This window comes from Oryzias melastigma, linkage group LG9 (assembly GCF_002922805.2).
Source record: "Oryzias melastigma strain HK-1 linkage group LG9, ASM292280v2, whole genome shotgun sequence".
Taxonomy (NCBI): Eukaryota; Metazoa; Chordata; class Actinopteri; order Beloniformes; family Adrianichthyidae; genus Oryzias; species Oryzias melastigma.
In genome coordinates this window covers 23,383,454-23,409,392 of record NC_050520.1, presented here as the reverse complement: position 1 = coordinate 23,409,392, position 25,939 = coordinate 23,383,454, and the positions used below count along the sequence as shown (strand labels likewise).

Genomic DNA, 25,939 nt, shown 5'->3' with positions numbered 1-25,939 from the left:
TCATCGTAAAAGGGAGTCATCTTTTTTGGATTATTACCGAAAGAAGGGTAATAAAAATTTTCTGGAACAACCATGACAATCCAAAGAAAATAGGATAAATAATAAAAGCCAGGACAGGACTGACACTTAAGGAAAACTATCCACATACCCGAACAATAAACTAAAGGAAAAAACTGAATAAATAATAGACTTTAACCCTTTAAAACTGGAGCTCCAGTCTTTATGTTCTTTAATTTAAAGTAACTTTTCAAATGTTAACACAATTAATCAAGTAATTCCAGCAGATTCTCTCCTGCTGGAATTGCATTGATTGTGTTAACAGTTAAAAATTTACAATATGTTAAAGATTTTGGGTTTAACCGTCACCGACATTGCCTCAGGGGTTAAAGGGTTAATTAAAGTCTTTCAGGAATTTAGATTGCTTATTTATAACGTTTTTGGTTTTTGAGTCACTTTTATTTTCCTATATCTGATCTATTCGATTATTCAAATTTTGTTCTTTGTTGGAAATTCTGCTAAACTAAGTCCCTCCGACCAAAGATTGGCCTCCAGGCTGTGAGATAAAGCCTTAAGAGAAATCACAAGGCTGTAAGAGCTTGGTCATGCAGGCCTTTCTCGTCTCATCAGGTCTCCCAAAAACAATTTTAAGTTATAAGTAATGGTTGAACAAAGTATGCTTTTGTATCATTGAAATAAACAGAAAGAAAATACATTGTTATATAACTAAAATGAGGGCGGAAAAAGACATTTGTTTCAGAGTTGCTTAGCTTTTCAGGCAACGAGAGTTAAAAACATGCCTTAATGAAATTAAGCAGGACCAGTGAGACCTCACTGCTGGTTATAACAATGTATACAGCTGCTGCTATCTTTCATTCTCAATACAATCTAATGAGAGCTGCAAGGTGATAACGATCAGGGGCTGCTGTAAATATCAGATTCCCAGGGACGGAGTTTAGGAGAGGCCCCTTTCAATTACACAGTATTCAGGAATGTAGAGCATAAACCACAGGAACTGCAGCTGAAAACAAAATGCTCCCATCCCATTTTGAGTGCTGAGCTTCCACCAATCTGCATTAAAAAAAGAGAGAATGGCATAAAAAAAAAAAAAAAACTCAAGCCGTTTCTGCAAGCTCAGTGCTACAAAGCAACAAACTTTGCCTCGATTAAATCTGCGCACTTCTGCAAACAATTAAATGTTAACTCATGGACTGTAAGCTGCTCAGAGAGAGGAAGAAAAAGAGTATGAAGGGGGGGTGACTGAGGAGAGGGAGAGGGGTTCTTGTGCACAATTACAGCAGGGATTTATGGCCTGAGAAACAATTTATAAATCACAGCGCCTGAGCTAATGTGCTCCAGATTGTTCTCCATGCAGCTGCAATTTTGGTCTGCGTGAAACGGCATAATAAACCTGGCTGGAGGATATGTTTGGGTGGTGGTGGGGCAGGGAGGAAAGTTGAGATTGTGGGTGGGGGGCTGAAAGTTTTGAGATGAACAAAGAGACTGACAGGGATTTTGCTGAAATACAGTTTTGGTGATGTGAAGTTCTTACAGGAAAGTTAAAGATGCTACTCTGAACCCAGAAATTCCACCTTAAGCTTCGGCTGCTGCTGGTCTTATAATTACACCGTTAATGTGCATCCAAGATAGTTTATAAAAGGAAAGAACAAATGTTGCAAACTGATCCCGTCATTGTGGCTGCAGGCTGGTGTGGGCGAACGGATCGGATGTGCTGAGGGGAAGCCTGGGCTTTTGTGGCCACTCAGCCAACTGGCCCTGAACCTTGACCTCCGACCCTTCACCCAGGAGGGAGGGAGGAGGGGGCAAACAAAGCTCTGAGTGGCATATGAAACTAGACACTCTGTGGGGAGAGAGTGTCTGGACAGGACTCGAGTAACCCCATTAACTGCTTAAAAAAAAAAAAAAAAGATTTATGGCTATTTATTCTCCACTTGCAAATTCGGAAAACTAAGGAGACGCACAGATCAAGCAAGCAATTAGAGGTGTGCGCCACGTCCACTTGCCAATATCTCCGTCTTAGGCGAAGATGGAGGAAAAGTGCTGCATAATTAACAACTGTGTGTCGGGATGGGATTACCAGCGGTGCAAACATGTGCCAAAAGTTTGTCTGCGACTTAAGTGAGTTCTGCCTAATATGAACAGCCTGAGCTTCAGGTGGAGTCAGTGACACACATTCACCGAGCTGCACCTTTGCTGGATTTTAGACCGAGGATTAAGCAAGGCACGCTGGGATTAGTACACTGTAAACAAAAACAAGGAGACATTGCTTGACGGTGAATGTGGTAAATGCAAGCCTCCTTCCATAGAACGCTGAAAGCGACTGTAGTATTTAAATCGAGCGGAGAGGGACCGAGACTGGGCCAAGCATTCTGTAGCTCAGCTGTGAGGCTCTAAGCCGTTGCCCTAGGGTCTTTGTCCTGCCTTTCAGGGCAAGTCTGAGGTAGTCAAAGACCCTATTCATGACCAGCACTCCCCCTGCCAACACACCCATACAGCCCCAGTCAAGTCAGCCGAAAGCTATAGAGCCCTCCCATTTCACACGAGAATCAGACCTGCCCCTAAAGCCTGCTTCAGGGATTTCCAATAGCAAGCTCCTCCAACCCATGTACAAATCAAACAAAGGGGTTCCTTGGCCTAGTCCATGTCATAAATGGTTGATTAGATCAGAAAAAAAGTTTATATTTTATATTGTGCTGTGTATCTACCTGTGAAGTTGCCGTGTCGGACACGAGATTCACCTCAGTCTAACGGACGCTTTTTAAGAGAAGCATCCCATTCTGAGTGCATCACATGATAAAATCATTAAACAAAGAAACCAAATCATGCTGATTATCTGAGGGCAGGGACCGCGGGGAATCCCGCTAACGCTGAAGACCGTCTTATGTCTCCAAAGCACAAGGCCTGCAATCACAGCCGTTAATCATGACTAATCCAGAACATTACCTCATAATTTCAAATTGAGCTGATAAGGTCAGGAAAAAGGGATGTCCAGGGGTAGGGGGGCAGTGTCAAAGCCTTGACCCCCTTATAAAGTTTTTTTTTTTGTTATTTGTTCTAAACATCATCCACAAGCCGGGTTCAAAACAGAGAGGCTGTGCATTTGACACGGCCTGCGCCTTGTCTTGGTTTTAATCGAATTTGATTCACAGGAGAACATTGTGACTTCCTAACAAGTACAATTGGTTTACGGGGTAAAAAGGGGGGAAGGGGCACTACAAGGTGAAATCATTACCAATATTAAGAGGGGAGGGGGGACAGCCTCTCCTCATGGGAACATTTTAAACGTGTGATATTGACCAAACAACTTAAAACACCCAAAAATCTGCCATAGTAATAACCAGAACATATCAATACGTTGTTCTGTAATAATTTTGATTTAACCTACTTATTAAAATGACTATACATAATTTAACGGTCTTTAGGATAACAAAAACCTGTTTTACTTGTTAGAGATAAACTACAGTTTACAGAAGTTCCAATCATCTTTTGTTGCATTTGCAAAAGCTCTTTTAATTATTATTATCCAGTTTTAAAGCAAAATAAATAAAAATGTGTCGTTTTCAGTGACATAATTTCTGCAGAGCGGCAGAAGCTCATTAGAAATTAGCCTCTGAGTTGTGGGCGGGGCTGTCAGTGCGCAGTAAGCCCGCCCCCACTTCCCTTTCTCCATCTGTTTGCATGCTCTCCTGCAGCCCAAACCCAACATTACCAGTGCGGCCCAGCCGTCTGCATGTAGGTGCATCAGAATGGAGCAGAGTAAAGAGCTTTCTGGTTTAGCTTCTATGTCAAAAGTTAAAGTTTTTTCACGGGGCATCTTTTTTGTCTTCTCCTATAACACAACAATTTGGTTAAAAAATTATATTTAGAAATTAAATTTTAAGCTGTAGACCCACTCTGATAAAAAACTGTGTTTTGGGTGTTTTTAACATGTTTTTGTTGCATTATTCCTAATAATTTTAGAGTTTTTCTTTATTTAAATAAAGTTGGATCAGGAGCAAATGAAAACCTGCAGTATTAAAAAGCTTGAGTTTGTGACACAGCAACTGCCGAAGTCTCCATTCTCTGCTACAATTCCGATGCATCCACTTGCAAAAATAGATCCATGAACGTCTTCATTTCCCTCATCTGAGCTGCCATCTCACTCCTAACTGTATGGCTGGATAGCTCTGATATTGCTTTCTGTGCTTTTTTTTCAACGCTAATGTTCACTTGGGCTTGCTAAGTGCTATAAGATAGAGGGATATAGACAAAATTATCCAATAGCATCTTAATTTTCCTCATCTGAGCTGCCATCTGGATCAAAACTGTATGCCTGGATAGCTCTGATAGTGCTTTCCATTTATTTTGCCACGCTAATGTTAGCTTTGGCTCGTGAAGTGCTATAAGCTAGCAGGATTCAATTTCAAACAATGAAATAATGGGAAACTATGGGAAGCTACACTAAAAAAAACAACTAATACGATTTACTTAAGAAAATCCTCGTAACAATTTGCACTACCAATTCCTAATTAAATTTTACTGCCTTTATGAAAATAAAAACTACCAACAACAATCTAGTAAAATGTACTTAACGTCCATAAATAAGATTATAATCCAATCTTAAGTAAATAAAAAAACTTACATTTATCTAGTGAAATTTACATGATAACAATGAATGCTCCAAAAGTGATTAAAACAATTTGAAAAGCAGACCTTACTAATAAACAATATAAATGTTTGATTACTCATACAAATAGGTACATTTTAAGTTCTTTACTAGAAAAAACACTGAATTTGCATAATCTTTGAATTATTATGTATTTATAATGAGCTCCTGCTGCTCTCCAAAGAATATGTCTTAAAAAAAAGGCTTTATGATTTTGGCTAAAAACTGCATAATCATAATTAAAAGACGACTGGGAATGATTTTGCAACAGAAAAAGATAGTTGTAGCACGTTTTAAGTTGAACAATTTTTTTGCCTGAACTGTTGTAATGTGATATCAGCAATTTTGTAGATTATGTGTCCCAAAGCAGGAGATGCCCCAAGATTCTCACCCCTATTCTTGATGTGCTGTGTATAAGGTAGCTTTCCCAAGTGGCAAAAACTGGAAAGCATGATTTATAACTTCTGCAAGAAGAACAGCTGCTCTGCTTGTGCCGTCAACTAAACTGATCCAGGGCGGATATCCATCCACTTCTTAATTTAGTGTGACCACTACAACATTACTGATACTATATGCATAGAGTACAACATGGCCCTCAAAAAACCAAGTGGCCTTTCCATGACCTGAAGCAGGGCCTGATGTAAATCTTTGCTGTGCTGATGCTACGTGTGCATGATCTGATATCCCCCAGTCTGATTGGCCTGTGACTGTGAAGGAATGATGAGGCATTGTGGTCTATGACAGAGAAGCGTTGCTCTGTGGGAGACAGAATCCCTCTGATAAGTGAGTGCCTCAAGGTCTGGAATCGGGCCCACCTCAGGATAACATCCTAAGGAAAAGCAGCACCCGTATCTGCCCCAGTTTATGCTCCCACCATCACATCTCATCAACAATCGCTCCTCCTGCCTGCGCTCTTTCTCTCGCTCCTTCTCCTGCTGCCTGCAGTGCCTAAACTGAAAACAGCTGGTTGGAATACCAGACTGATGAAACCCTGTTTAGAGCTTTTGTTTTGTTTTTTCTTTGTCTTTTCTTCCTTCTGCACAATTGCATTTTAATAGCATGGCACTGAGAGTTTAAGGTACAATTACAGCAGGAAAGCTGACTTTTAAACAGTCACAGACATGAGGGAAAGACCACAAAATGCACTTTTTTTAGTAGTTTATCTACACCAAACAAAAACTAATTTCATCGTACGAACTTTTTTTCTTACAATTACTTAATCAGAAAGTGATTGTTAACTGATAGAATGCTGACGAAAAATTCCAAGCTTTTAGTTCCTCACAATCTTCTTGTTCTTTTGGTCTTATGTGAAAGTAAAATTAATATTCAAAATGTGCTGCAGTGTGTAAACAGAGTGCGGTTGTAAATGCGAGGAGCTCTGTGTCCTTGTCCACCAACCGTTTTGCATACACAACAAACTGACAATTTGGGCAACAAATATATTAATTCAATGAATAAAGAGACTGTTTAAAGAAAAATTAAAAGTGTAACTATTAGTTTTAAGTGATTCATGACTGTGGGTGACTTTGCAGCGAGCGTGACTGCATACTTCTTGCAAATCCAGGGGCCCAGCCCTCCCAGTTTGCACTAGGACTCCGGGTTAATACCACGGAACAGACAGGACTAAGCTGGTATTCACAAAACACATGATACATGACTCCACCCCCATGCCTCCATCTTCCCGAGTTTTAATTCTCTGAAAAAAAACTTTCTTTTAGGGATAATTAGCAGCTGTGGAGCAGTAAAAACGAAAGTGTTTTGGGTTTCCTTCACCGGCGTTCTCTCTGCTCCATAGTTGTGGAGCGATGGCTATCCTTTCCAGTCAGGTTTGAAGAAAAAGTAAAGGCAGTGCCTTTTAGCTTTCGCCAAACACCTTAATATCTAAACCTGCAGCAGGCGGTGGAGGCAAGGTCGACAACATTTCATCACTCGCTGCAGAGATTCTTGGGAGAACTCAGATGTGTTACAGTTTGAAATGTAACACACCGACGGCGTGCGAAGCAGCTCTGGCCAAACATAGCAAACGAGAAAAACACATAAACTGATTTAAAAAAAAAAAAAACGCACATATTCATCTTGGCACATCAAAGGGATTCATTGATGTCACTAAACATGGGGAGTCTGCGGCTGGAGAGGAGAGATGTTGGTTATCCTTTCCTCAAAGGATGCAGAGATGCTCCTGATGGGCCCCCTTCGCTCAAGAAGCCAGAGAGCGCTATAAACAGAATTTCTAATGTCAAGCGGGCAAGTGGGTGGGTTAGGTAGCAAACTAGCGGGCTATGGCGAAGCGGGAGGAACTGACGCCAGCTCGTGGTCTCCACAGAGACTGGAGAGGGAAGAATACAGACCGGGACTGACACCATTTCGCACAGAGATGTTAGTAGAGAAGCATGGGCATTCATGATGAAAGGGAAATGCAAATGAAAAAATATTCACGTTTGCACAAAGAAGGTGCTATAAAAGGATAACCACTGCTTTGTGCCTCACTTGATTATAGTGGTTGAAATACAGTTTAGCCTATTTTTTTTCACTTCCTTAAGCCTGAGCAAAAAGATCCCTATCTGAAAGGAACAACTCCAGGCGAGAGTTTTTATGCATTTCTGTGGTTGCTTGGAATCTGTTGCTAATTAAATAGACTAATGTTGATGTGTTTGAGGGGGGGAAAAAATCCTTTAAAAACTCGAAACTAAGTCAGAAACATTAGCTCTGTTGACACAGCGCTTTGGCCGAGAAAATATTTGCGTGCTAAGATTCAGGAATACAACACCGATGGTTGTCAGAATGTGAGCCCGTACACTGTTCCCTCTGTTGCAAAATATCCACACAAGCTTTACCTGAACGCACCTCCTCCTCCTCCCTGCTTCAACCCCCCCTGCACTCACAGACTCCGCACAAACAAACGTACGGCACGCATGGCTGCTTGTTTGCTCGTACGCACACACACAGCAGAGATGAGTAAAGTGCCAAGTGAGCCACCTGATGAAAAGACACCTCCACACAAACAAGCTTTGCTTATGCAGGGAGAGGCCCCTTTATTCTGCCGGACAATGTCTGTGTTGACTTTTCTTTGTCCGCACATTTTTGAGCACTAAAAGCGGCAGAAAGAATGGCAGAAAAAAAAAAGAAAAGAAATCAGGAAGGCATGCAACACTCGCCAGTGACATGTTCAGACTTATACAAGCTCTCTATTCCTATCTCCAACTCCCAACAATTTTCTATTCAGCAATCATGCTCTGGAGTTTGAGTGTGTCACCACATATTTGATGAAGATATGTTTGAACGGCTTGTCTCACTCTCGCTTACTCGCAACCTCTCACACACAAGAGGCATTTCGACCTTCGGCGATGATGATGATGACGAGGTGCTAGCCGTTATCCAAAAATGGCGAGGAAGGTGACATCGAGCGAAGTGTGGCGTGAGTCCCACCTGGACGGGACAAATGCAAAGCTGCAAATCGACAATGTCTCGAATTTGCAGGGAGGGAAGGGGAAAAAAACGCTGGTGCTACAATACACAGCAGGCAAAAGTCTGGTGGAACATCTCTGCAAACATAAAACCTCCTCCTCAGCTCTCAGTGGATTACAGTGGAATGTCAGCTCTGAACAGGCTTTAAATCAGTTATGCTTGGCCCTCAGGGGAGCCCTGTGCTGATCCCATGAAGGCCTGTCTCTCATTGCTCATGATGGAGTTGGCACATCCAAATTTTTTCACTGAATTTGGCACCTGAATCTTTCATCAGCCAGAAAACTGTAAAAGAAGTGTTACATAGTAATTGTTGAGCAACAACTCACTTTTTTGCAAAGATCGAAAACTTCTGTACGGGGACAAAAACTAGTTTCAGTTTAAATCCCAAAAAGAAAAAGTTCTGCAATCCCAAAAATATTTACTGAAAGCTATAAAACAGCAGCTCCCCACCTAGAAATAAAAACAAGTGGATTTGGTTGCGTGGTATTAATCACATGATCTGCTTGTCAGGAATAATTTTAATGTGTCTCGTGCAGCACAAGTACAGCCACATACCGTTCCATGCCCATAAAACAAACCTGTCAGTCACAGCAGGGCTTTCGCAGCAGCACAGGCTGCTCATAAACTCTTTGCGAGCACTACAGCCGTTTGCCTCTGTAGACCGGAGAGGTGACAACATCCATTCGCTCACAATGCGCATTTTATCCCCCATTCTCGGTTAGCACATTTCCCGCACTGATTGTTGGCCAAAGACTCGGCTGATTAGATCAGACTCCGAGGATCCACAGGTGTAAACAAACCCAGCATTCACTGTTCAGGCTCCTAAATGACTCAAGTCTAAGACTAGAGGGCCTCCAATCAATCACATTCACTGCGCTCTCACTAAGTCAGTAGGGCAGGGCAATATGGAGACCTTAAGACAACCACTAAGTATGCCAGCTATTGTCTGCCTGCTTGTTTTCTGCCATGGCGATGATTGACAGTGAGCTCCTTCTGTCCCAATGACCTCATTCCTCTTTTTTTTTTCTAAATATGGAGGATTATACCTCCCAACTTTAAATGCATTTTAATTATTTGAACAAACGCCTGAGGCATTAAGAACTGATTTTTAACAGGAAAAAACTTTCCTGTCAAAATACACAAACAAATGTTAATGAACACGTGATCTGAGTGTCTTTAATGGATAAAATTTTATCCCCAGTTTTTTTTTGTTTTTAACAGAAAACCTGTGACAGAGAAAGCGCCGTGCAACACACTGTTGCGGGGAGAGCAGCCATTTAGTTAATGAGCCCCAATGGAGACCTCCAATGAAGCCATCAAGACCGCTCAGAATGACAATGGTCAACTAACGCCTTTCTAATTGAATGGAAGGTGCGGGGAGGCGAGGGGGAGCGGGCCTAGAACAGTGAAAAGGAGACAGAAAGGTGGGGGGGTGGGAGAGCGATGGTGCTGGGGAGGCTCTTTTCAGCCAGTTGTCTGCCAGGCTTTAACGAAAGTACATGTTTTTTTGGGGAGGGGGGAATGGACGCAGCTCTCTGGCAGGGGATTAGCTCAAGGAAGTTTGCAGAGCCCCGTTTAAAATGTACCAAACAGGCCCTCATCCTGTGCTGCTGGTGGAACTTCCTCAAGCTGTGCATATGTAGAGTCAAAGAAACGGCAGATTATACGATCTTTTGGCCCCATAGTGCATTCGTGCATGCACCAATGCTAACGCTGACATGCACGTTTGCAGGAAACAATCCAACAGGACAACAACTATTATTGCATGCAACTTCACAAACAGCCCTAAGTTGAAGAACCCAATCAGCATCACTTCCTTGAGCCTGTCAGCCTTATCTGGACGTTAAAAGTGTCTGGACAGCGTCTGTCACAGACGCAGGCCTCTAATGTGTGTCAAAGCATCTACAGTGCAGGATATAACCAAAGGAACAGCCTTTCCCCCTGTGCTGTGTGCAGACACTCGATTGTGGCTTCTAACATTTATAAAGACGGTTCGCCTGCAGTCTGAAGAAAAGCCAAAAACCACACAAAAAAAGAAAGAAACCTTGTGGTAGAAACTTTAGACATACCTTGAGATCTAAACTAAATATTTGAAGAACAGCAGCTTTTATGCTCCTAACACTGCAAGTCTCTATAGGAGAACAGTGGTGACAGATAAGATCAGCTTTAGTGAGGCGAGGTCCATGAAAAGTAAATAATGAAGATCAAGTTTGTGCATTTGTTGGGAAGAAATGTTTTTCATTCGGAGCTCTGCCCCACACACACACAATGGTTAGTTGCAAGTTTGGGTGAGAGTGGGTGGCAGGGAGAAATGTATAACCCCTGAAAGAACAAAGAAAGTAGTTACAACAACTCCTTGAGAGGCCACTTGGAGGGAATATGGCGGTCTGGCAGTGCGCAAGGAACTTTTACGCACGGCTAAAGTTGTTCTTTTTTGCAGAGGAATGAAAGCACCGGGACACTTACTGTTCTTGCACCGGGAGACAGTGAGCCGTTGGATAGGTAGGGATTGGTGAGGTCTGGAATCATGAGGAACGGGTAGCCAGGGTAGTGGGGACTCTTAAAAAAGCCACCATCTTGCTGTCTCCTCAAGGCTGCGGGGACATGAGGGGGGAGAAAAGTTGTTAGGAGGCGCACCTAGAAACCGTGCGTAAAAGAGAAGCAAAAGGCTTCACCTTCACTGAAGTACTCTCTTGTTTTCTCATAACTTTCTGAGTCTGGTCTGGTTTGGGGGCGCCTCTCTGCTTGCTGCAAGACAAGTACAGGAGGGGGCAAACTGTGAAAACTCTCCCCAACATTGGCTGACTAGTTGTTTCTGCGCGCATTTGAAAAAACTATTTACCTCGGAGTCAGACGAGCTGCTGTTGTTTTCCGACTCGTTCACGAGGGACGACTTCACATCATCCAAGTCCCTCTCCGCGGAAACGTTTTCGGAGATCTTCTCCTCCTGCTCCCCTTCGTCTTTGAAGGGGATCATTTCATCGTTGGCCCCTAAGTCATCCCCGCCGCCTCCGTTTAGTTGAGGCATTTCTGCACACCAGTGGATGAGCTCAAACTAAACAAAAATTAGAAACTTTCAACAAAACAGTTTTTTTATCTCTTAGTCCAAACTGGCGCAGAGAAGCAACTATAAGAAACAGTTCATGTTTCAAAACTCCCGTTCCATTCTTAATTCTCGCTCCATGGCGCGTTCATAAATCCACACTGCAAATGTCGCGTTCGGAGCAGCTTTGGCCAAAACTTTCGCCTCCGGAGCAGCTCAACTTTGCGGTTCTTTTGCGTGGATCTGAGGACTTTCTTCCTCTCACAGAAGCAACCCAAGCGTCGGGGGAGCCTAGTCGAGAGCGAGCAACACGTCCGATCTCATCTCCTAACATCCATGTGTGAGTGAGAAGAAGAAAAAACAAGGCGAAAGCGGAAAACAGAGGAAAAGCTCCCACTTTCTTCACTTCGGAAACACTTCTCCAAATAAAAAAAAAGTAAAAACACCCCAAAAATTAAAAACAAATGAAGAGGATGAGAAAGTGTTTTTAAAAATAAAAAAAGAATAAAAACAAACAAAAAAGGAAATCAACGGCTCGCCTCTTCCCTCCACATTGCTGCCGGGGAATGCGCTCCGAGAACTACTTGGTTGTTGAAGTGGAAGAAAAAGCGCAGTCGGTCCGTAGAGGAGGAGTTTGCGCTGAAAACCGACACTTCATTTACCGCCGCGCATCAGCTATTCTTAACCCCTTAAGTCACCGACTCACTTCCACTGCGCAAACCACACGTCAGGACGGGGACACGTTAACGACCTCAATTCATTAATTAATTAATTCATATATCTGATTTTTGTTTTCTGTGCGCGCAAGTCACGTGATCTGGATTTAGCGCTGAAATAAAGTCGCCTCCAACTGGGTGAAGAAGGCGACAGGCCCGGGTTTAGTGACAAACTCATAATTATACACTTCCAGGTAAATTGCACGCCTGTGCTTGCAGACAATGCGCGCCAACACCTGGGCTAAGCTTCACCTATTGTGGCCACAACTATAGGCATGACAGTGAGGCAACAGGACGCTGCTGGTGACAGGACATGCCTGGCCCTCTCTTTCTCATCCCTTCTCTGTGGACTGAAGCGCATTGCTCCATTGTTGATTTGAGGAACAGGATTGTTGGGCTGGTTTTGCAAGCTGTCTTGGAAAGGACAGGGGAAGTAGTTCCTTTTTTTCTCTTTTGTTTGGTTCCTGTGGAGTGCTAGATCTTAATCGTGCACTAGTATAAAGAATTTTCTTTAAAAATGGAATAGAATTTAACACTTAATTCATCATTTATTTGTTTTTTACTTGCCCCATGACCTCACACTTTACCATTTCACAAGCTGCCTGTTTCAGAAAGTACGTCATTGATGTTGTTGACTTGAGTGTCAGCAAGCTGAGGGTTGACTGACAATTCAGCAGAGTCTCCATGGACCTCATTAGATCCCCTGATTCCTTCTGGATGTGTGTGTGTGCTTTAAAGCTACATATACTGTACACATTTTGGTTCAGCTGCTTTGTCCCACAATCTCAGTGCAGTTACTAATAATGTTTTTTCATTTTTGTGCTTGTTTTACTGGGATGAATATTTGGCCTCAGGCCCGCACACCGTTTCTTGGAGCTAAAAGGTGGATGCAGACACATTATTTAAATATCTCTTGGTTTCACGACGCCATTAAATAAAAGACACACAAAAAAAGAAAATGTATACATTTTTTCTATATGATTAAATTCACGGCTTCTACCCCAGCAGGTGTGATTACAATTATTCAACGTTCATGCTGCAAAGCCTTATGAATGATTTACAGAGAAATCAAATATTAAAACAAGCTAAAAGAAAAAAAAAAAGATAATGACCACATTTGGACAACTGCCTAACAAATCTTTGAAATAATGATGCCTTAAAAAAAAAAAAAAGACATACGGTACAGTTGCTGTATAAAGTTAGATTTTTACCTTAATGCTTTAGCTCAAGAAAATTGTACAAAAAATTGGTGAAAAGTCTTTTTTTCTCACAGCATGTGAAATAATTCTATTATATTTACCCGAACATGCTTGACTTTTTTCCCCTCTGACTGACTGCCTTGTTTGGGAGAGATTGGCTCTAACCGGGAGTTGATGAGGAGTCATGAGAGATGCGAACAGCCACAATCTTAGCCTGGGGGCAGATTGACTGGTGGACAGAAAATTTATTCAGAGGGTGCTGTCCCTGCATCTGCCTTACTTTGAAGTTGCTCTCTCAACTCTGGCACGCCGTACGTGACTGTGTGTTCAGTTCTTTTTTCTCACTAAAGAGAATGTGAAAAAAGCAGGGATGCGGCACACTCATGCCCGTGTTTCTGGGTGTATTTTGGTTTGCACGTTGTGTTTGGAGGAGAGAGCCGCACCAGCAAAGGTGGGGAGTGAGATGCCGCTTGCCAATCCGTACCCTCGCTTTGGAGAATTCAAGGTCATCCTTTCATGTTTTGCCAACCATCGGTCAATCATTCTCCAATCAGGCCGGCGTCTAATTCAGCAGTAATTCCCATCTCCTCGCCACGTCTCCCTCCCCGTTCTCTGTTTTCAGAAATGTTCAAGCTCCATGCTCTGATCTGCTGCAGTGTGTCCAACATGTTTTGCCAGGCCAAACCCTCCCTGTCAAGTTCTCTAATAATACCAGCTAAAGTGTGTGCAGGACATGTCAGATCACACAGTGAGCCACTGTTGCCTCTGTCTGTCTCACTTCAGGAGATTTGGATCTCACTGATTGTCTCCGATGCATAAGTCATGTTCTTTCATTCATCCACGGCGCTGAATAAAACGTCTTTTTTGCTCTATCTTTAGCTAATCTAACCACTGCAGTGCAACTTTGCCTTGAAATGGTTAAAACTCTAAGAGCTCTTGTCTCATACAGCAACAAACCCACATGAACTTCAAACTGCTGTTTTTTTCTTTTTTTTTTTTTTGATGTTTCATCCAAAAGGACAGTCAGTCAATCATCAGTAGCTGAGCTCACATACAAAAAATAAATTCATATTTCATCTTCTGAATGACTTATTTTTGTTGCATCCTCCCTGTTACCTCTGCCCTAACCAGTTTCTGTTCTCTTGTTTTTGGATTTCCCGCTCTGCTGCACTTTTAGTTCACCTCATGAAGATCTGCCATTCCTCTGTTCAACCGTCTCTGCCTGTCTGTGCTGGTTCGGGTCCTCCGTCACATCAACCATGACAATCACAAGAATTTTCTTAATCTTTAAAAAAAAAGGGATTTTCTCTTTTTTAAATGTCACATTTTAGCTATTTTAGCAATTTATTTATTATTTTTTCCTGTTAGTTTTGTTAAAGGCGACCTCAGGTTGACCTTTACCTGTGCTATTTCATTTTAGTGTTCAACTCATTAGTTATACACTCACTCCTAAGAGAATCTGTCAGACATTTTTGTAAAACTGAAGCACCTGCACAAAATTTCCTTTTGCACAGTGAAAACACGTAAACGCCACACAAAGAAACGCTAGGACCTTCTTTCCATATGCCGACCTTGCTAATGCAGCCCTGCATACGAATGGATTTTCATTTTATTTGTATTTTTTTTTGCTTATACTTATACTTTCTTTACACCTTTCTAACTATAAAAATGACAGCATTGCAAGCTTGTTTCTCACCTTTTTTCTTTTTTTTCCAAGAGGTCATATCCAAAAAACACCAGTTTATCAGGGTAATTACCACATGTCTTTGGTGTTTATTTATCCAAGACGTGGTGTGATCCCAACACACAAGCATGAAATATGAGCCGGCTGCCATATAGTCATTACAGAAGCATCAACAGATTTGCAAAACCTGGAACTTATCATTTGTTGTTTCAGGCAAAGGGCAGGCTCCAGTGCTGATCTTACTCAACTCTTTTGCATCATGACCACTCCGGATTAGCTCACCTCCTCAGTCATCAAACTAAGTCCGAATGGGAGTGTCCCGCGCAATCATGGACCTCACAAAAATAACCTCATATCCGTTTTAATCCGCAGAAAGGTCCCCTTTCCAGGCTGGAATGGGCGTATATGGCATTTAAGACTTTGTGAGGTTATGATTAACTGACAGTTTTTTACTGCTTGAAGGGTGTAACTAAAACACTAAACTGTGAACAGAATAAAAAATACATTAAAACAAGGCAAGGCAATTTTATTTGCATAGCACCTTGTGTACGCACAAAAAGACTTTACAGAAATGCAATTGCAAGATAAACTGACAAGATAAATACAACAACATTAAAGTAAAACTGTAATAGAAGTGATCTAAATGGACCTGTAAGAGATCAGTATTTTAAGCAAAGGCTGCAGAAACGAGCAACATTTTTGTCTTCAGGTTCTATCAGCTGCTTCCTGCAGGTCTCAGAACAGTGCTGGGTTTGAGAACAATGGAGAATTTTGACTGGTTTTGTTTCCCACCACAATGAAAATCATTGAAATCGTGTTCTTGTGGCCTTTTTTTAATTTATAGAGAGAACTGAGCTTCACATTGCACCTCTGAGAATTTCTTTCTTCAAATGGTTGTGAATCAGGAGCAGCCAAAAATTTGCCATTGGAAAAAGTTTGTAGTTGTGACATAGAAGCTACAATTGGAAGGCCACAGTCTCCTTGCTCTTCCACATTCTGATGCATCCACTTGTAGACAAACAAGCTGTTAACTGGACCGTACCATACAGTCCTTACCGGACCGGACCCTAGCGTTCAGTGGAAACGAAGCTTTAGATCCACATCTATCCTCATCCAAGCTGACATCTGGCTTAAAACTGCACGGCTGGATTGTTCTGATATTGTTCACCATTTATGTTGCACCTGTAATGCCAGGGGGTAGTGTGAGGGGCTCTAAGATAGCAGGAGAACATGTAAACAGAGAGCTCTCAGCAACAGGAAGGAGAAATGGTCCCGCTCCAAACTCAGAGGTGAATTTCTAATAAACTTACTGCCATTCTGCGGAAATGTTGTCCGAGAAAACAATACAATTTTGCTGATTTTGGCTAAAAACTGCATAATCATAATTAAAATACCACTGGGAACGCTTTTTTGAATGGATCCAAAAATTATCGTTGTGGGTCCTTAATTGATTTAAGAACTCACAGCAGTGCTTGAAATTCAATTCTGTATATAGCTGTGAGGCACTTTTTAAAGAAATATCGACTATGCATGGCAAAAAAGTTCATTAAAACATATTGAAAGACTGCTAAAATAAAAGTTCTCAACATGACAGATTTCTCTGCTGTATCCTTGACTGCATGTTTTAGACAATGCGTCAATGAACGGGTGAATTAATAAACAAGCATTGTCCTGATGACAGCAAATCATGGATTTTCTTACAAAGGACGTAATTTCACCAGAAAAAAAGAAACTTCAAACGTACCCAAGCCCTGCAGCGGGGATTCACGTGGCTGCTGAGACGTACTCCCTCACACCTCTTGTCTGAAATACATGTTCATGTTTTTCTGTGTTGCGGAGGATGCTTTTAAGAAGCATTATTTCTGAGAACTTCAAAGCCTGCCAAAAGCACTCTCCTTTTCAAGTGTGCAGCAGCTTGAAAGAGTACTTATATTTTCCAAATGGACAGGAAGAGGCCCTCACTGGTATTGAGGTGATGCTAATGCAGTGTGGTGCTAGCCTTTTTTTCTTTCTTTCTTTCTTTCTTTTCTATTTCTTTTTCAAGGGTGACTCATTTTACTGCCCAGGAACACAACCTGTGTTAAAACTAATAGTCTTTTACAGGCTTCATTTTATATGTCCTTTAATTTCTCATTATTTTAAAGACAAGAAGACAAATATACTTTTCATTTTGCAGTGCGTCCATATGGAAACCTGGCTTTTATGGCTAAGGGGAAAAAAACAAGCAGAGCCAACAATGCCCACAGGTCCTCATGGACACTATTTACAATGTTCAGCCCAGCAATCTAAGTACCATAATTGTCTGAAAAACCTGAGTCAGACTCTTTCCAGATGCTGCATGCAGGATTTGTGAAATTCTCTGGTTTTATTGATCCATTTATTACTTGCAAGGTCACCGTCTTCAACTGTCTGTGTTTTCTCAGCTGAGGATGAACCGCAGCGCTCCTCGGAGGATCGGAGATCATTCCCCGTGATGTAAACCCTGCCCGAGTCAGAGGCAGTTGACTCTCTTTAACACATCTGCCAGAGTTTTTATGAGTATGACACAAATGAAATGGCTTGTGTTATGTGTGAACCATACGTTCCGGCTCGGCATGCGTGGCAGCAGACAGCTGGAGGTAACTTGAGTCCCTCGGTCACTTATCAGCCCTGGCATCCTTGCCATTTCCCATAGCCATCTTTAAGCCAGAAGAATCCCGTCTTTGTTTTCATCTCTATGTGCCCTGTGTTAACTCGGCAGCCCTGTGCTGATTGTTGCTGAGATATTAAAGAAAATAGTAGATGTGTCTTTGTCCATATTACCCCGTCTTGTGACTTCCAGGCTTTGTGTCCGTGCGTGGATGTGTGCGTGAATATGCATGCTTGTTGAAGTGGTGGTGCTAGGGGTGGGGGGTTGCGTGTCTAAGTTTTAGGGAGCAGCTGCACCTGCCCTGTATGTCAACATCAGGGTTCTGGAGCAGACACTCAAGAAGAGAGGTGGCTTTCACTCCGCCGGCCTCACTGGAGCTGCTTGCTTTCCAAAAACAACAATGACCACGCAGCAGCGCCGGGCCGCGGAGCTTTCAGGCTCTATGGGCTTGGCGCCTGCTCTGTGTGGCCTTGAGATTATCTGCCGACTGAGCCTTCCACATACAGCCTCATTGGACTTAGTCGCGTCCCCCCCTTGTTCTTCTAAAGTTTCCAGGATGCTTTTTGACTGTCTGTTTTACACATAAGAGGCAGGATCCCCCAACGGGATTGTTATGAGGTTACCAGGGGGGTAGCGGAGGGGTCAGGGAGAAACTGTCAGTCTATTTCCTTTCTCTGGCCTTGGGAAACTGCACCACAAGACTTGTGTATTTTTAGCGTCCTTGCTGGTTTTTGTCTGCGAGTATCCACAGGAGAAGACCAACAAAATCTCTGTCCAGTAGGACTTTTTTCCCCTTTTTTTCTCATGGATTACTTATTATTAGTGTTGTCCTTTTCAGACGGTGTGTTCACTGCCCATAGAATGACCAAGTGAGTCAGAAATATGTGCAGGGCCTGGAAACCATCATCTTTATGTGTCAGTCTCTAAACCTCTCTTCCGCAGTATCACTGCACATGCCTGGACTGGTGGCTGGCTCGCGCTCGGACATCCACAGCTGGTGAATGCTGTTCGCATGTGCACATGAGATAGGTAAAGACAAAGGCGGCTGTTGTGTAAGCAGATTTCAACATCACATAACCAAATAGTTTACAGGATTTGTGTTAACTTGAGTTAGAGTCGACCGTTTCAGACAGATTAAGTTGCAAAGTGAACAGGAAACAAAAAAAAAAGGAAAGGCGTGAGAACGATTTCGGCGAGGAGTAATAAACCAAACGCAGTTCCTTCTTGGTTGCTGGAAGGTCACGGCAGGTATTGAGCTATCGTGTTGATCTGAGACAGCCAGTTTCTATAAACCTGCTGAGCGGTCATGCTCATTAACATTCAGACTGCATTTACACAGAACATCCTGAAAAGCCCAGATGATGTTGCTCGCTGACGTGTCTTACCTGCTGCACCGCATTTCTTTCGGTGTTATCTCGGAGCCTATTGACAGCGCTCCTTCTGAAGCGTGAACCAGTTGGCGTTCATCTGTATCTGTCGAAACAGCGCCTGCATGTTTGTTAAATAATCTAAGTGTAATAGGACCAATGTAAATGTTGGTTCACTTCATCTCGAAACCATGCGGGCCGCCATCACTCTTTGTTCTCCGGCGACAGTCTCTGTTTGTGCTGCAGCTCGAGCAATAAGCACAATACTTTGTGCGGGAGCTTGTACAGTGTGTCTTCTCAAATAGATCACGGTGATTAAACTGTATTTCATTGTGGGGCGGAAAAAGGAGCCATTGTTGAAACAGAACAAAAAAAAAACACTCCTTTAGGAATGTTTTTATATTAAAAAAATAGCTTGGGAAATCATAGAATTTATGATTTTCTAGCCAAGTCCGAGTTCAGTCAAATGTTCATGCACCTTTTTTCCTGATATTTACCGAGTACACTTCCTCACTGACAGATAAAAAACTGGTTTCAACACACTTCACACTCAGGTAATTATCTAAACTGTTGATCTTTCGTTTTATTCCACAATGCAATTATCACTCTGTGAATGGGAAGGTATGTGCTAAGAAAAATAAGTTTTGGCTCACCTCTCTGTATCGCTGCACTCTGCAGCTGCGTGTGTGCAATGTGGAAAACAAACAGCGCAGTGCAGCTGGGTTTCTCAAGACAGCGAATGAGGGAATTTTAATCCCCCCCACTTTTTTTTCTCCCCCACTTTGGCATCAGTTAGAGTTATTTGGTCATAAAGAAAGGAAAAGCACCTCACCATCTGAGAGGGATTGGGAAGGAAGAGAGCAAATGATGCCAGAACCCCCTGTTGAAGACTTAGAAACGCAACAGGCCAGGAAATGAAATCCCCAATAGGTCAAAGTGCTCAAAACACAGAGGAGGCCAATTAACCGAGAAGGCGACACGTTTTGGGAATACCTGCACAGCTCCTGTAAGTCTGAACACTGGAGGGGGAAAAAACACAAACCACAGCAGTGTGCGGATCTGGAATTTAACAGTGATAACATTCAGAGTAACAGTTTTATCACCGTGAGGCACATAAGTGTTACTACCAAGTGCCAACTTACAAGTATCTCTTAACCAGGCCTGCAGTGTGCTTAAAAAAAACAAACCATCCAGAGATCCTCAAACCATTTCCAGCTGTCACATCTCTGCTGCAGTTTAAACACTAACCTGATATGACAGGGCGAGGCGAGGTGAGGGTCAGCCTGTGAGGAAGATTCATAACATGTAACCTAAACTAGGAGCATTATATCCATAATTGCCTGTGGTAGACAAATTAAGATGTTGTCGTGCTGCACTTTTTTGCTCTCATGTTACTCCCGTCACTTTCTCAGTTTACAAAACTTCATAAGTCTTTAGAGTGAATTATTGAAGTGACATAAACAAGTGTGCACGGGTAGCAAATAAGTACACAAAAGGGTGAAAAAGTACTTTTCTTTTTTGGGAAAGGTTGTAGAAAAAGAAAATAGTGAGTGTCTGTGTGGTCAACAGGCGGACAGCTGAACCGGAGTTATCAGGGTTCAAGCAAAGTCAAAGTTGGATTATTTCAATTCAGCAATGTTAATATTTTTACTATTTGTTATCAGGCCAGTTTCTTTATATCCCAATGTGGTTAAATTCCATTTTGGAAAAACTTTAGACTTTCTATCCCTTTTTTTTGCATTCTAAACAATCTTGATAGTAAAAGAGCCATTTGAAAAGCATGTAGTCATGTATAAATGTCATTACTTTGCTTTTTAGACTTTTATTTATCAAAAAATGACTTATGTGTGTAAAAGACAGTTTTACTTTTGAAAATCTGTTACTCAGAAATGAGGTTTTACTAGAAACCATAAAATATCTGCAGCATTGATATGTTTTTTAGGCAGATCACTCAAACCTCATTGAACTAAACCTTCGCCTTACTCTAAGCCCTTCTGACTCTTGACCTTTCTGCAAAACTCAAAATAGATTTCAAGCGTAAACAAACAACTGCACACAAGGACTAAATACCATCAATCCGCCACAATCGTGTATTGATTTCAATTGATTTTAGAGACCTAAACCAATGCATTTTGGGAAAAGTCATTGGAGCTGAGGATCAAACTAGAAAAACTTGGACTTTGAGTCATCTTTTCAGAATGTGAACAACTAAAGAAAAAAATGTCACATAAAGTTATAAAGTTTCCTTGAACTCTGCATACTTTATTTTAGAAACTTGGTGACATGATGAAAAACAGACCAGGTAATTACAACCTTGAAACACTGATGTTTTATGTTTATGCAGAGAAATATCTCTGATTTTGTTTAATTAATCTCATAAAAATGCTTCTAAATTTGAAAATCTAGTGCAAAACTACTAAATATTTCTAGTGTAAAAAGCAAACTTTGCTTGATTTTTAAGATTGACTTCTGTCTTCCCTATCAGTGAGATATAAAATGCACAAAAAGAGAAAACACTTTACATTTAGCAAATAACACACAGAGTATTTCACCTGGAAGATTGACCAACGCCAAAAAACTCTCTTTTTGTTTCTGGGAATTAGTAGATTGCAAAGACACAACATTGCAATGCAACAGTCATCTGGAATACAGCTCAAAGTTCCAGTAAGCTCCATAAAAAAGACAAATGTGTCCCTGCGAATACCCAGGGAATAGCATGTCTACTCATCCCATTCTTTCCGCACACGGAGGCAGAGGACAGGCCGCAGGCCCCGGAGCAGCTCAGCGCACCGCTAGAGAAAAGAAATGACCACACCTTAAAATCTTTCAATGAAAAGACTCCACTCCAGCTAGCAAACAAAAACGTATTCACTTGTAGCTAAACATCATCTGATTTGGAACTCCCCTTCCATCAGGGCTTAAATCTTCACATCAGTGTATCACAAAGTTCAAACAAAGCTTTTACCAGATTTTTCTTGTTTTTTCTGTCATGATAAGCCTGACTCTCTGCAGCTTAGATTCAATTTCTCATGTTTTCCAAGAACGTCATGTGGACTGTCCATCCAAGACACGCAAAGAATGTGAAAAAGTAACAGAGCTACAAACACAAACAAGACAATCAAACATATTCACTCTGGCTTTTGTCAGTCCTTCATAGTGACTTTTACATGAAAAGAGATGACATAAAACAAAGAGAAAAATAATTAATTTTAACATTAAAGTCCCACTTAAATAATCTTTTGATCGATTTTTAAAGCTTTCCCAGCGGTCGATTATGACATTTTTAGGAAAATCAAAGAACACATTTTCTACAGAGCAGCAACAATTCATCATAAATTCGTCTCTAAATTGTGGGCGGGACTAATGGCTCGGAAGTAAGCTTCTGCTGATATCCCATTATCTCTTTGTTTACACCCTCTCCTGCTAGCTTACAACACCTCACAGCCCCAACCTAATATAAAAGGTGGATCAAAAATGGTAAGCAATACCGAAGCTATCCAGCTGAGCCAGATGAGGAAAATGAAGGCGTTAATGGATCTATCTGTCTGCAAGTGGAGGCATCGGAATGGGGTGGAGCAAGGAGACTTTGACCTGCCCATTTCATTTGAAAAATTAGGTTTTTCAAACTGCTTTTTTTATATCAGCATTGATTTAGATAAAGATTCAGCTGTAGTCTTTAATCCACATATATACTGTATATATCATGAGAAAAGGAACGTGTTAAGAACTCAATTTTAATTGGAGTAGGTCTTTAAGTTTCAACTTTTTAGTCAATGTGCTATAATTTTTTTTTAATCCTACTTCACTATCCGTCCTCTTACCTCCCCCTTTTTGGGCTTTTTAGGAGCATCCTGTGACCTCTGACCTTCTGGACAATAGAGGCCAGGACATTTCCCAGTGAGTGCCGATGGAGCCAACAACAGGAACATGAGGGGTGCTCATGGGAAACAAACTGTTTATTGTGCAGCAGGATGGACAGCCTCCCCCCCCCACCCCCCAATGCCCCAGTCACTCACTTTCACACACAGCCTCGGACAACGTCTACACACCTCTGCAGAGTAAAACCTTGTCAAACAACAGGTGGCGGTTTTAAAAGCCAAACCAGGATGCAGCAGTTCTGCTCAAATGTCATATTTTTGGAAGAAAGCGTGCATAAGTGCTAGCATCTGGCTGAAACATAACTAGTAGTCAAGAAGAATGTTTGTCCTGTAGCCGGGTCCCGGCATGTTACAGCTACGCGCATACTCCATGCATCATTTCTTGTTAAATCACATGTTCTCTGTTGATCCAGCTGTTTCTGTCGCTCCGATGTCTAAAAACAGTAAGCTCATATTTACTACCCGATCGAGTTTGTTGGTAGAGCCACCGTTTTAAAGGAAATCCCTTCTTTGTCTGTTAAGGAAGTTCAGCAAACTGGGAAAACCTGAATTTACCACCAGAGCTCAGACAGATCTTTCAAAAAAATAAAAAAATAAAAAAATGTGATAAGGCAGAGCCACCACTAAATGTATCAGTTAACACTCCACGCTGGTTATTACCAAAGCTCTGGAGACTTTCATTGCAACAGCGACGCAATAAAACGGTTTCCAAAGCTGTCAGTCACTTTGCCAGATGTGTGGTGCAACACAGAGAGTCGGAGGGCTCCTGGGAGTTTTGCTCTAAAAGTGTTCAATCCCAAAGGTTCTTTATGACCATACATGTGGTTTTGTCTGTGCTCCACATGATGCACATCTGACAGAACTGGATCAGATGAGATGGGCACATGGAATCTCTTTGCCGTTTCTTAAGAGACAATGAATTATGACAATCTGAGGGGAATTGAAAATAGTTTTGTTGTGTAACTGAGATTGGCTAAATTGTGTACTAAGAAGGAATAATGTATTTCTAAGTTAAATTTAACAAAAATATTTAGCTTTCTTTTCAGTTTTTAACAACACTTTTTAAACTTTCTCTAATAATGAGTTGAAAATCTCAAAAATGTCATAAATACACACTTTACAAAATTCACATTAAATTTTAAATTTCTCTTTTAATCATCCGAAAGCATTGTTTAGTTACTATGAATGTGTTGCAAATGTAGCAGCTGCTACAATTACATTTTTGAAACTCTTTCATCAAATAAATACATTTAGGCAATTTAATAGGTACAAATTAAAAAAAGAAGAAGATTTAAAGAATAATTCTGAGACTTTCCAGGTCAGAGGCCACCTTAACACCGACAAGCAAAATCAAATCACAGCTAAGGAAATGAGCCATGAAACTCTGATTGCTCCACACATAATGAGCCTTTTTTTCCAGTTGCTTGGCTCAAGAATTATTTGATTGTGCAGAGTGCTGACTTCACTGCAAACATGAGCACTGCTTGCACATATCGCCTGTGTGCATAATCAAATCAAGACCACTGACACAAGGAGCGAACAAAATATCTCTTAGTATGTGGGAACAATGCAGCTTTGTTCCACGAGAGAGCGAACAGACTGACCGAAGGTAAAACACCTCTGGAGACAGCCAGTCCAGCTTGCGCTCGGCATTAATTGGTCAGGCTTTTATTGGATAATTTCAACATTAGGAAGGCTCGTTTAAGTGAATTTTGAAAATGACACTGAACATATGTGCTTTGTTTTTTTTTTTTTTTGTGACCATGGGAAAAAGGGCTACTGAAGGGAACCTACTAAAGCGCAGACACGGTGTTAGCATAATTGCCACCCAGAGTGGAACGCTTCCTGTTATGCATTTAACTTTCATTCAGGGGAAAAAAGATAGGTTTGCAACAACAGCATCCTGAGCTGTATTCTTCAGTGGGACAGGGTTCTCCTAAATTCCCTCCTTTGAGTCACACATCAGTTTGGGTAAAGGTGGGAAATTCCATGTGAACATCAGTGATCAGAAATGTCCCAACCCGCCACTCAGAATCCCAAACTGGGAGCAAAGAGCACACAGTAGCGAGATTTTAGAGATTTCAGAAGAAAGGACAGCAGCCAAAGAGGCTTGGCGAAGCGACGCTTAAAGACAACAAAGCATGGGCTTGACTGTGGCTGAAAACCTCATGCTGATAAATTGCCTCTCCAAGTAGACAAACCTCAAAAAACAAGAGCCTTGCTGCACAAGACCCAAACTGCTACCTCTGCTGCTCTCTGAATCTGATTACTGGCAAGCCCTGAGGACAGGCAGGTCATTGAGAGCACGGAGATGAGCAAACAATAAGATATTATCTGAAGGAATCTTCAGTTTTCCAAAAGGAAAATGGTCCCTCTCAGTGTCACATTGAGGATAGGATCCTCAACCTGACACTGAATCAGCCATTTAAGAAGAATGAACACTGCGTCCCATTCATACTTACTCACTAAAATAATAAGAGCTCTTTTTTCACTCTTGTTAAAGACACATAAAGGGATGCTCATGAGGCGTTGCAAGACAAGGCTGCGGAGAAACCGGAGCACGCAGCTGATCCAGATGAATGTGCCTTTACAGTCATTGGGTATTGAATGAACAATTCCACTGCCTCTTTCCCCCCCCTCTCTTTTCTATTGTACACGTGAAGAAAACACACGTTTCACTCTTTTGTTTGCTGATCAATTGTCATGCAAGTCGACGGCTGAAAAACACGGACTTGAGAGAAAGGCTCCTAGTGCGTTTTGTGCTGTTTTACTGTCTGGAAATTAACCTGGTGAAAGTTTGAGGGACGCTGCACAGCACTCCAAAGCAGATTGCCATTTTCAGTCTTGTTCTTTTCAAACAGTGACATCTTGTGGACACCTGGCTTCATTCCACACACTGAACACAGGCCATGAAGGTGAAGGGCCCACTCCAATGAAACTTGTGTTTCTTTGGTGTTTTTAACATAACCTTTTTCTTGTGATGGAGGACATATAGAAAGAAATTAAGATTAAAACTAAGTTTCTGAGTATTTCTTTGTGATAGCTTTAATATTGGTCACCTTTTTTGTTGCATCAACAATGTTAGGTTGTGAGGGGCTGTAAGCTAGTGGGAGAGAGTGGAAGCAGGGGTGGGCTAACTCCACAACAACAGTCTCGCCCACAACTCAGAGGCAAATTTCCAGTGAACTTATGCCGCTCTGCAGAAACTATGTCCTAGTTTCTTTTTTTTTTTTTTGTTGGCTTAAAAGTCAATCAAAAACTGATTAGAGTTGGACTTTAATAAGGGGTTAAAATA

General features: G+C 41.7%; 1 protein-coding gene across 3 annotated transcripts in view; it reads right to left on the bottom strand.

Annotated features, from left to right (window-relative positions):
- The window catches only part of tcf7l1b (transcription factor 7 like 1b), a 33,647-nt gene extending 21,406 nt beyond the window's left edge, over positions 1–12,241 (bottom strand). Inside the window, exons 1-3 of one of the 3 annotated variants that reach the window (XM_024276183.2) lie at positions 10,971–12,241; positions 10,804–10,876; positions 10,595–10,722 (exon numbers count right to left, since the gene is read on the bottom strand). In XM_024276183.2, the coding sequence (XP_024131951.1) occupies positions 10,595–10,722; positions 10,804–10,876; positions 10,971–11,156 (387 nt within the window). In that variant the 5' untranslated portion in view covers positions 11,157–12,241. The remainder of the gene's footprint in view (positions 1–10,594; positions 10,723–10,803; positions 10,877–10,970) is intronic. The other 2 variants (XM_024276181.2, XM_024276182.2) reach the window with 2 other exon arrangements.
- Positions 12,242–25,939: the final 13,698 nt, after the last annotated feature.